Source organism: Quercus robur, chromosome 8 (assembly GCF_932294415.1).
Source record: "Quercus robur chromosome 8, dhQueRobu3.1, whole genome shotgun sequence".
Taxonomy (NCBI): Eukaryota; Viridiplantae; Streptophyta; class Magnoliopsida; order Fagales; family Fagaceae; genus Quercus; species Quercus robur.
The window spans coordinates 8,091,514-8,103,673 of record NC_065541.1 but is presented as its reverse complement, the minus strand read 5'-3'; the positions used below and the strand labels follow the sequence as shown (position 1 = coordinate 8,103,673).

The 12,160-nt window shown below is 32.2% G+C and overlaps 1 protein-coding gene and 1 long non-coding RNA gene across 5 annotated transcripts in view; one reads left to right on the top strand and one right to left on the bottom strand.

Moving 5' to 3' along the window:
- Positions 1-9,879, top strand: part of LOC126694423 (receptor-like protein EIX2) — a 119,039-nt gene extending 109,160 nt beyond the window's left edge. Inside the window, exon 3 of one of the 2 annotated variants that reach the window (XM_050390686.1) lies at positions 9,724-9,879. In XM_050390686.1, coding sequence (XP_050246643.1) covers positions 9,724-9,737 — 14 coding nt within the window. In that variant the 3' untranslated portion in view covers positions 9,738-9,879. Of the gene's footprint in view, positions 1-97; positions 473-9,723 lie in introns of those variants that run through there. The other variant, XM_050390677.1, reaches the window with a different exon arrangement.
- On the bottom strand, positions 2,532-5,983 carry LOC126694427 (uncharacterized). 3 transcript variants are annotated; one of them, XR_007645756.1, is made up of 5 exons: positions 5,404-5,983; positions 5,262-5,315; positions 4,069-4,186; positions 3,537-3,598; positions 2,532-2,702 (listed from the first exon to the last, which is right to left on the bottom strand). It is a non-coding gene; the product is annotated as an uncharacterized LOC126694427 (long non-coding RNA). The 3 variants fall into 3 exon arrangements; XR_007645754.1 differs by having other exon boundaries at positions 2,532-3,598; positions 5,404-5,982; XR_007645755.1 differs by lacking the exon at positions 3,537-3,598 and having other exon boundaries at positions 5,404-5,982.
- Positions 9,880-12,160: the final 2,281 nt, after the last annotated feature.

Below are 12,160 nucleotides of genomic sequence, written 5' to 3'. Positions count from 1 at the left end.
AACTTGTCAATGAACAATTTATTTGGGAGAATCCCTTTAGGCACTCAATTACAGAGCCTTAGTGCATCTAGTTTTATTGGAAACAAACTTTGTGGACCTCCACTTACTGATAGTTGCACAATAAATTATGCCAAACCTGACACTAAAGACAAAGGGAGCAGTGGTGGGCGTGAAGTGGATTGGTTTTATGTAGGTATGGCACTTGGATTTGTGGTTGGATTTTGGGTTGTTTGGGGTCCTTTACTAGTGAACAAGAAATGGAGAATCATGTACTTTCAATTCCTAGATCGCATGGGGTATAGGCTTGGGGTGTTTTGGCACAAACTTGATAGAATGTTGTGAGATTCTTATCTTGTTACTAGCTAATGTTCTTATGGTGCGTGGATATGTTGTAGTTTCATTTTGAAATAATTTGTATCTTTTGTTAGCTCAATCAATATGAAATAATTAGTAGAAAATTTTATTTCTTACATGTATTTTATTCATGTTGTGGCATTATATTTAGAGAATTAATTACAATTATATTACGGATTCAAGTGATAGCCTAGTCCCAATAATTACTATTCCACCATTCACCTAACAAAAAAAAATCATCAATATATGTACAGAGAGGCCTTTAACAGCGTCAGATTGGGAAATTTAGCAACAATAGTAAAACAAATATACATGAAGATCGATTGGGGAATGATTAAAAAGTTAAAAAAAAAAAATTAACAAAATGAGTTTTAATGTCAACCCATTTCTATTTTCCCCAAACAAGAAAAGGAAATTCATTAGAGATTTGCCGTTCCTTTCTCTCCTTTTCCACCACACATTCACACTCCCTCTCACTTTGTCATCGCACCACAAACCAAACTCACTCCGAAATGAAAACAACACAGCCATTCACACACCACCATGATAAAGAAAGAAGAATAGAATTGATAGTTTGAATAGAATCAAAAATATATAAGCAAGGGCCATATTGATGAAGAAAGATTACCTAATGCTGGCCTCCGTTTCTATCTCATCTTTGGACTGATTTTGAAGGAATTTGAGTCAGCTGGAGTTTTAGATAACCTCAGGGTTTTGTATGGGTGCAGCCAGAGAATTGAAAATAATTTTAAATATGAAACAAAATAAAATACAAAGAATAATTAAGGGAGTTTCTCCCAAAAAAATAAAAAATAAAAAATGAGAGAGAGAGAATTATGAAGGGTGATGCCAAGAGCCTTACGGAATTTGTATGGTTAGCTTGGCAAATCAATGACAATGTATCTTGTTTTGAGTTTGTGAGTGTCAAATATCAAGTACAAGGTCCAAAGTTCAACTCAAGAAAGGGCATTCTTGGAAATTTCGACTAACCCTCAATTGTCTCTCAACTTAGGCTCACCTAATTGAGACTCGGAAAACATGATTCCTAATCAAGCCTCTTAAGTCGGCTAATGACATGTTAATTGTGCCCTTACTTATCGGACCATATAACGGCTCACTAAAGTCAATTGAAAGAGGTTAGAGAGTGCTACAACGCACTCTGGTTTATTATTTGTGATTTGTTTACTATGGTAATTAATTGTAAATAACTTGGTATTCATAATTGGTTAATGTTCAAAGCCGATTAATTCTACTAAAATCAATCAACAGGTCAAAATTATTTTTTCAGAATAAAAGGAACAAAAGAAAAGACGAATAACAGGAAGAAGTACCAAGTAGAGTATAATATGCTTTCTCAAAAATAAAAATGTAGAGTAAAATATGGATCATCACAAAGTGTAGACATCGTTATTTGCTTATTTTAGATACTCATTTTACCAATCGTCCCTTTGCTAATCACACTAAATCAATTAGTTTTGGTTTGAAATCCTAAAAATCAACACATATGAATTGTTATTGAAGACTAGATGAGGGTTGTCCTCGTCAATCATCATGAAGAAATTTAAGTAGGTCTCGTAGACACCGTTGTGCAACTTCCGTTAAAACATATTCTAAGGGCAAAATCATCATTTAATTAAAGTGAATGCTTAAATTGGACCACCAGATTATAAGATATAGCTAAATCAAGATTTTAATGTTTGATATGTATTCTTGCAATTGAGGTTGATCACGTGTGAATATGATCAATTAGTTACGATTGTTTTTTTTTTTTTTTTTTTTTTTTTTTGGGGTTGTTAAAACATGTTAACTTTTTTTTTTTTTTTGCTAATCCAAAAAAAAACATGTTAACTTTTATTTAGCTCAACAAAGAAGGAATTATAGAAACTAGGTAAGATGTTACAGAAGATATTAAAGGAGATGGGCTGCTGTTTACCCAAAATTCCCTATCCGTAACGTAACCTGTATAGCAGTAGTAAGTAGTCTCATAGAAACTTTAAAAAATTAATTAAAAACAAAAGAATATTGCAAGGAATGCACCAACTGGCAAAATTTTAGACTATGTAAAGATGAAGTCTCTACTTTCATATATACATAGTCATTCTATCACTAACACAACAAAAAATACCATTAACTCCATATACTGTTAGACAATTTTTTCTGCAGAAAATAAAAACAAATAAATTGAATAGTTACTTCATAATTCAGTAAAAATATCCTCAATGTACAACATAATAATTCTATACATTCTAAAAGAAAACATCAGAGAGAAATTTTGGATTCCATCTTACTTTTGTTGTTGAGTTTGAGCTATTTGTCTTAAAGCTTTCCTCTTTGTATCCTCGCACTTCCTGTAACATGCATATTAATCCAATTGAAATCCCGTTCCTGGTATAGAGCAATGCAGACTGCAGGGTGCTTTACTCTTTACCATCTACCTAATTCTTTATAATTGTTTTCAATTGATTTGTAAATCAATCATTGAACTATTAAGAAAGATATTTATAGTTACATATCTTTAAGTTAATCAAACCCAAAAACAACTCTGCTGTAAGCATCGTACTGCTATGAAATGTTAAAACACAGATGTAACACACACACACACACATATCTAACTCCATCTAGAGCTTTGGTGTGATTCCTAATTGACCAAGCCATCTATTAAATCTAATGCATTTCTAATATAATTATGCATGCCAATTTTTAATTCAATTACCAATCTGTTGCTATCCTATCTTTGCAGCTCTTTGAATCATCCTTTTATTCTCTATCCAAATAATAAATCATTTGTCCCCGGCTAGGATAAATAGAGGTATTCAACTTAAATAACTAAAAATCACTATAATGTAGCCATTAAAGTTGGGTATAAAAGTCAAGCATCCATACCAATTGCACTATCTCAAACCACAAAAATTTCATAGAATTTAAGCAATAATAGATCTAGATGATCCTTAAATCAACTGAAATGTATATTAAATATGGATTAGCTTTTAAGCAATAATAATCATTACGGCAATTTTTAGTTAATTCATGATTATCATTACCTAATCTACCTAACCAATTGCACGGTATAAATATGCATTAGAAACTTCTCAATTATGAATGAAATTTTCCAAAAAAATCTATCCATGATGACCATGAACCATTTCAATGAATTTATTCTTCAGAACTTAGATAAGCATTACTTTTCTTGACTAATGGGTTTAATCTGCAAAAAGTTTTTGGAGCTGAGAGGATTTTCTTGGACCTGGAAAAAAAAAAAAAAAAAGGAAAAATTGAGAGAATGCAGGGAGAAATGTTCTGATGTTTCTGACAATGATGTTCTTTCTCTAAGAGAGTGTGTCTATACATTCTTTGTAATGCTATAATGATAAAGTATAGGTTCTAAATGAGATATTCATGCAACTCTAAGTTAGTGAGTGGAATTAAATTGCAATTGTGCTTTAGTTGGTTACTCTAGTCATGGATGGGATACCTTTTGTAATTTAAATTGAGAATTACATAATCGAATTGTGAGATTGCTAATCTTGCAAATTAACTATCACAAAACTTCAATACATTGACTTGCTAAAAAAAATTACAAAACAAACATATAGCTGTAATTTTTTTCATTTGGTGTTCAAGTAATAACCTTGAAATTTTTTTTTTTTTTTCATACAGTACAACAGAAAAGGGATCGAATGAGGTAAATAACATAATGAAATAGATAAATTGTACCTAAAAGATGCACTAACAAAGAACACAATGCTTTATAATTGTGCACTATATATTCTCTTCAGTGGTTTCATCTCCTCCCCACTGGAAACTCCAGGATCAATATAACACAAATGAAAGTCTGAAACAAAAACAGAATATCATGCCCATTGTCAAATTGTAGAACTTTCAAAATGTAGCAAGACCAAATACCATACTTTACTAAAAACATAAACCAATATTGTGGCTTCTTCAATGTGTGAACCCCTTTATTTATAAGCTTTTTCCACCCATAATTCTCTTCCAAAATAGACCTTAAAAATATAAGAGGATTAAGAAAACTGACCGAAGAAACTTGGTACATTACACTATGAATTAGGCAAAACAAATACTTCCATCATTCACAAATTGAAAAGAAATCATCTCAATTGAGTTAAGTACTGTATCAAGCCTTGAATTATTGAATTTTCTCATGTGACTGCATGACAGATTCTCTACTAATCATCTCAACTTGCTGAAATTTCATGGTATTTAAATATCATAACTGGTTGCAATTCTCTACTTATCACCACAATTCATAGATTAGCAAAGTAAACTAACAAATGTAATTTAAACAGAACAATTTAAAACCTTCAAAACTGGTTACAATTCCTTTTACTATTGTTTCACTTTTGTTTCTTAGTACTAAACAGATTCTCAATGAATTTTCAAGAATGGCATACAACATGAAAAACCCAAAAAAAACCAAATATTGTACACACCAAAACCAACACCTAGGAATCTTTGAGAAATTTTTTTTTTTTTTTTTTTGATAAGTAAATCTCTGAGAAAATTATTCTCTACCATAACATACAAAGTAATCAATTTTGTACAAAGAACATTATACTTTCAGATTTAACAATTTAAAACATGCAAAACCCAGAAAAACCCAACATCAAAAATAACAAAATCATCACTTAAAATTGTCTTTAAAAAAAATATCGTCTAAAATCTACAATGTATAAACAAAATAACAAAATATTTTCAGATTTCAAAACCCCACAATTTCAATCCCCCTTACAAATAAGGGAACATGTAAGAGAGAAAGCAATACTTGAAAATTAAAGTGAAATGATTAAGTTTAAAGGATTAGAAAGATTTCATTTTGCGGAGGTTTTCCCTGATTTCAATAAATAGAGAGGAAAAATTAGGAGAATATTAGGAAAAGAAATTGGTACCTTTGCTTTAATGAAATCAGAGACTCTGGATTGAAGAAAGATTCCACTTCATCTCTGCAGAGAAAGAAATTGAATGTTTTAAATCCAAAAGAGTCGAATTTAAACAAACCCATTACTGAAAATATCTATAAAAAAAACTCACATATCAGAATTTCAAATTCCTTAACCCTAATTTCTGTAACCAAACCCAATTGTAATTGTAAAAGTTTGAAACATATAACAGATCTAATTTGTGGGCGGAAAAGTCAGAAAATGAATAGAAATCCAGTTGGAGGCATTGTTAATAGGCAGAGTAGACTCATCTTCCTTCTTCTGAATTTTTGGTAGAATCGAGATGGTGAAGTCTAATTGCAAACCATGGATATGCATCAATCGATGTTTTTGTTTTCCTTAATCACAAAGTAGAGTGAAAGATATTGAAAGGAATTTGAACATAGTTTTATTTTATTTTATTTTTTTAAGCGGTGTGATTGCAAAGGGAAGAAATTAGCACAACTTATTTGGGTAAAGCAAAAGGTGTGGTCTTTTGATTCGGTTTCGAAGGAGGTGGAGGTGGGGAGGGTAGGATTTGAGAACCACGCAATCGTCTCCATACACTGCTTGCACCGCTTCTACTTCTGCCGCAACTTCCTCTTCTTCGACGATGCTGCTTACCATTGTTCTCAGAGAGAGAGAGGGAGAGTTTTTTTTTCCTTTTTGTTTTGGAAGAAAGAGAAAAATAAGGATGTTTTCTCTTCTTTTTATTCTAAGAGCAACCACGTCAGTTCGTGTATTATACACACCCATTTTTACACTAAAAACTTACTTTTTCTATTTTACACATTCATTTTTACAAAACATCCACATCAGTTCATCTATTCTACCATCTTATTTATTTAAATAATCATTTTCTTACTTTTCTTATTATTATTTTATCTCAAACCCTCTCTCTCCACTCACGAGCCTCTCTCTCTCCACTCACGAGACTCTGTTCTAGAGTCTTCTCTGAAACTCCTCTCTATTCCAAGATTTTCACTCCTCTCTATTCCAAACTTTCTGAACTTTCAATCCAAGCAGGGAGCACAGCGCTGAGAAGAACTCTGATCCAAGCACGACGAGAAGAATGTCAATCCAAGCGCTCCGATCCAAGCACACCGATCCGCCACAAGCGTAGATCCACTCTCTCTGTCTCCGATCCAAGCACGGCGAGAAGAACGCCGATCCAAGCACGCCGATCTGCCACAAGCGCCGATCCACTCTCTTTGTCTCCGATCCAAGCACGGCAAGAAGAACACCGATCCAAGCACTCCGATCCAAGCACGCCGATCTACCACAAGTGCCGATCCACTCTCTCTGTCTCCGTTGGTGTGTCCGTGTGTGGGTGTGTTTGGTTTTGTGGTGTCTCTGGGTGATTTTGTGGTTAATTTTTTATTTTTGTGGTTGATTTTTGATTTTGACTGTGGGAGTGTGTGTATCAAAGGAAGAAGCAGATGATGATGAGGGTGTTGGTTGTGCAGATGGAGAAGAGAGACGAAAAAACGAGTGAAATTATAAATTATTATAATAATGTATAGACGAGCTACAGTAACCGTGTATATATGCACGGTTACTGTAACTCATGGAAATTTTTAGAAGATTTTACACAGTTTTACATGAGCTGATTTGAGAGATTTTTTGGCCAAAATGTGTAAAATGAGGAAGTTTTTGTATTATAGAAGAGTATCCACCAACTGATGTGGATGCTCTAATGTAGTGTTTTAGGTTTCAATTTTTACTTGTTTCCCAAAAAAAAAAAAAAAGTTTCAGTTTTTACTTTTTAGACGTGTTCTAGCGAAACACTCATAACTTTTGGAATTTTAATCGTAAACGTGGCAAGTTTTTAAGGGTTTTAACCGGTTATTTTTTTTTGTTGAGAATAAATTGGATCAGGAGCTGGTGGAAAAGGTGTATTTTACGCCAGCCAATCCTGACCTACCATATCACTTTTTTTTTTTTTTTTTTTCTTCAGCAAAAATGATTAAGCCCTCTCTTTCTCTTCTCCAAACCCACATAGTTCAACAGCTGAAGTACCTTAAAACCATCCCATCAACTAAAGCCACATCCGAGATTCACAAATAATCAACTCTCCAGCTCGAGCTTGAGGTCCAGCAATGGCACCGGTCCTTTAGCAACTTGGTCAAGGCCCAAAGGGATTACATCCAGTCCCTTGCAGGAACGCAACCTTGCCATTATCACCTTTCTCCTTGGCCATATAAAGGACCTTCTTCTTGAACCCAACAACAACATCTCCAGCAACAGCAAAGTCTTTACCTTCAGCTCAGCACGAACCCCATAACGAGAGCTCGTCCAAATCCCTGACCCCATCAACAAGCATCTTCAAATACCTTGGCGAGTTTGAAGAAATGGAGTCCGAATCAACCTGGGAGACCCCAAATCCTTGGAGAAACTCAAAAATGGCTTGTTGGGCTTCATGGGTTTGCCATGATTGGTCGATGGGTAGAGGCTCGGGGTTGCTTGGTGGAGATGCGAGTAAAGGGTGGAAGTGGAGGAGGGGTTTTGGTTTTGGAAGGAGAAAAGGGTGGGACTTGAATGGGATTTTGTGGAAAGAAGGAGGTTAGTGCTGTGTTGGCAGTGGTGTTGGTGGCTTGTGTTGAGCTTTGAAGCTCCGGCCATGGGGGTCATGGGTTTGATTCAGAGATGGAGAGATCGGGTGAGGAGAGAAGAGAAAGAGAGGTGGAGATGCTTAATCATTTTTGCTGGGAAAAAAAAAAAAAAAAGGTGACGTGGCGGGTCAAGATTGGCTGGCGTAAAACACACCTTTTACACCAACTCCTAACCCAATTTATTCTCTTTTTTGTTTTATATACTGACAAACCATCAAATAGGGTTTGTGAAAGAATATAACTTATTGCTTTTTAATTGTGTATGTGGCTGAATTTTAGAAGGATTTTTTTTTTAAAAGAGATGCTACGTCTACAACATTTTTACAACAAATCACAAGTGGTTAGTTGTTATTGATTCAAATTTGAAACTAACACTAAGATTACTTTTTTGCCCCAACAATAACAACCAATAACAACCTTCTACTTAGGATTTGTTGTAAAAATGTTGTAGACATATCATTTCTCTTTTTTTTAATTGCAGGAAAAGACTAACTAGTTATTTTTTGTTTTATGTACTGACAAACCATCAAACGGGTCAAGATTGTGAAAGAATATAACTTATCGCTTTTTAATTGTGTAAGTGGTTGCAACACTTCCTTAATTGCAAGAAAAGGATTCTACAATTATATATATATATATATACACACTAGCCTCTGAGCATGTGCTCACGCGCGTGCTCAGAGGCTCTTCTATTTTTTGAGTAAAAATTAATAATTTGCATTTATTATAATTTGGGATTTATACTTTTTCCAATTACCCAAAAAAAAAAAAAAATGAATACGTGGGTGAGTTTTGTAGATTGGAGGAGTTTTAAAATTAACAAAAGAGTGATCCTATTTTGTAGGGAGTTAGAGAGTATAAATAGGAATTTAAATTAACGTAAAAGTAGGAGCTTATTAGAAGTAGGAAGGCATTTCAATGTAGAAGTAAGAATTTATTATTTTTGTCAATTTACTATTGTAACTCCATTTTTAAGTTTTAGGTAGGGGTATTTTTGACAGTAAAAAAAAATAATAACTAAGTTTCTTTTGTCAATTTACTATTTTATCCCTATTTTTAAGTTGTTGGTTAATTAATTTAGAGATATTTTTGACAAAAAAAAAAAAAAAAATTTCTGAATCATCTTAATATATACAAATATATATATAGATATAGATATAGATATAGATAAGTGATTATTTATCTTTTAATTTAATTATTTAATTAAAATTCATGAATGTTCACTAGTATAACTCTAAAATAGCCAAAATGGGTTTTGTCCCAATAGATAATATGAACTTTCCAAATTGCAAGAAAATCCAAAGCAAGTCGAATTTAAATTCCCATATATGACTACTAAATTCAACTGCATAATATCAAAAACCAATAATTGCAATCACAAAATGTGAGTTCTAGTTAGATCAACTGATAAAGTGTTGTAAAAATAAATTTATTTATGCAAGTTTAAAGAAGAGAGAAGAAAATTAAACACAGAATTTACGTGGTTCGATAATATGCCTACGTTTACAGGCGGCAACTCTTGTTGTCGAATAAGAGATTTGGGGTTCAATCTTGAATGCAACTACTACTATATTGGTATATTAGCCTAATAATAAAGAACAATCATCACAAGCTTTGATCTCCACCTACATCAAAAATTTAATTGGTATCTTGTGATGTGCATTGATAATAGCTTAATTTTGCATATTTATTTCATTGTTAGAAAGCATTATCATACTTATTTTGATTTACTTCATGCATTTTATATTTGGTTTTTAAATAATGCTAAATAATCAATTTTGTACTTAATTGAATTTTATTGTGTGAATTTGTATTTTTAGGAGAATGGAATTAAATAAGTAGATTTGTGCAAAGAAGAAAGCTAATGGACTTTACTTTTAAAAGGGTCATGATAAAGTTAAAGAAGGCCAACCCAATTAAAATTAAGTCCAATTAGAGTAAGGAATCAAAGGAAATTTGTACCAAATCTAAGTCCAATTCAAAATAGGATTCTAGCCTGCACATTAGTTACTATTTTTGGCATAACTTTCGGCTTAGATGTCCAATTGAGATGATTCAAGTTGGGCTGTAAAGCTAACTTAAAGAGCTACAACTTTGTTAAAGATTATCAGTAATATTTATGTAATTTGATTTTTCCTACAATAGTTGTTCTTTAATGATTTAAATTGTTCTTGCTTCATATCAATTGACTAAGATGAGATTCTAGATATGAGTTCAATCATATTTTTCTCATGATTTAGGATTTGTATTAATTAATTTAATGCTTGGTTTATTATTTCTTGATTATAAAATTTGATATCTCTTGTGATTTGTTTGTCAACGGATACAATTGATGATTTGATTTTATACTTAAGAAGCGAAGAAGAGCGTGCTTTAGATATTTAAATAGAAGTTTTAATGATAATATTTTCCATGATAGCAAGATTGATTTCTAGATTATCATGTAGTGATTGGGAAAAATTAATGATCATAAATATATGCTGATATGACTTACAAGACGATTCCAAAACCTTAATTCCTTTCTCTAGATTGATCACATCTCTTTACTGCTTTATATTGTATCTTTGCTTAGTTTAATTATTTTCTTAGTATATTTAATTTCAAACAACCAATTTTTATTGAACTAGATTAGGGTTAATTTGGTTAAGATTTGATTAATTTTCCTACACTCATACAAGTCCTTGTGGGTTTGACCTCGTTCTTGTCAAACTATATTTCGGTGCGATTCATACACTTGCGAGTACTTTTAAAATTTCACAACATCTTGGCAAATCATAGTTTTGAAATACTATCATATGACTTCTAAATTCAACTTCTATGCTTTTCTACAACAAAAGGCTTTAGATAGCTACAAGTTGCTTACTCAATTATTTTTTGTTCGTTCAAACTATAGTGATTATTAGGAAATCATATGCAGTAGTAATTCATCTAGTGATATTTCTTTTGGAAGAGGGATCATCTGGTTCCATACTACATGATCATCTAGTTACTAATATCTTGTTACTTGATAAGGACTACTATTAGTTATATGTTTTGTCCATATTTAATTGGGATAGTAAATCACACTCAGGAAAATTGGACTTTTTTTCCTTGGGGTATAAATATAGGGGTCCCAATTGGATGAGGGGGTTAAGAATTTTCTCTCCAAAATATTTATTGTAGGAACATAAATTAAAGTTTTCCACTCTAGACTTTTCACACTTAAAGAACATGACTTGCCAACTAATCATACTAGAGTTTTTAATTAGTACCTGCATCAATTTCACAACATCAAGAACTAAGCCCATTGTATACAACGTCAAATTTCATTGTCTCCTGTTACATCAAATGAGTGTTTAATTTTTCAAACAAAGTATTGAATAGTAAAACTTCTGGGTCATTGTCTCAACTACAACTCTTAAGCATGTTGGACTTGGATCACACTTTCCACAACGTATCATTATGAAATGCAGGAAGAGAAAAAAAAAAAAAAAAAACTAGTGTACACAACGAAATTTCATCCTAGTAATACATTAATACCCAGCCGCTTGGTTGGGTCAGTGAGGGACCTATTCTAATTTAATGATCCTTGAATTTTTTATACAAGTAATAATCAATTAAATTTCATCCTAGTAATACATTAATACCCAGCGACTTGGTTGGGTCAATATGGGACCTATTCCAATCTAGTGATCCTTGAATTTTGTATAAGAGTAATAATCAATGAAATTTCTGTCTAAAATAAGTTGGACTTTTGGCAGGAAGAAAATTGATGCCTAGCAAATCAAGCTATAAGGTTTACCAAATGAACTAGATTCTTATCTTGATTTGTTAAAACTTCAATATAAACTACAAAAACAAACAAGGATCATATTAACATGTGCCCTTAGAGTAATTATTAATAAACTATGTTAGAAAAGTTTTAACAAAACTTTTATGGGGAATACAAAAAGTTGTCAAAAACATTAATTTTTTTTTATCCTTTTCCCATAAAAACATTTCTAAAAATAGTTCATAAACTAATACTCTTAAGGTATTCATTAACATTTCCCAACAAATAATATAAAAAGACTCATGTTAACGGGTGCCTTTAGGGCAATGGTTAACAATCCATTTTAGAAAAGTTTTGAAACCACTTTTATGAGAAATGGAAAAATGTCAAAACATTAATTACTTTTTTTTTCTTTTCCCATAAAAATTTTCTTTAAATAAATTGTTAACCATTACCCTAAGAACATCCATTAGCATTTCCCATATAAAAAAGCACTCCCCCTCTCT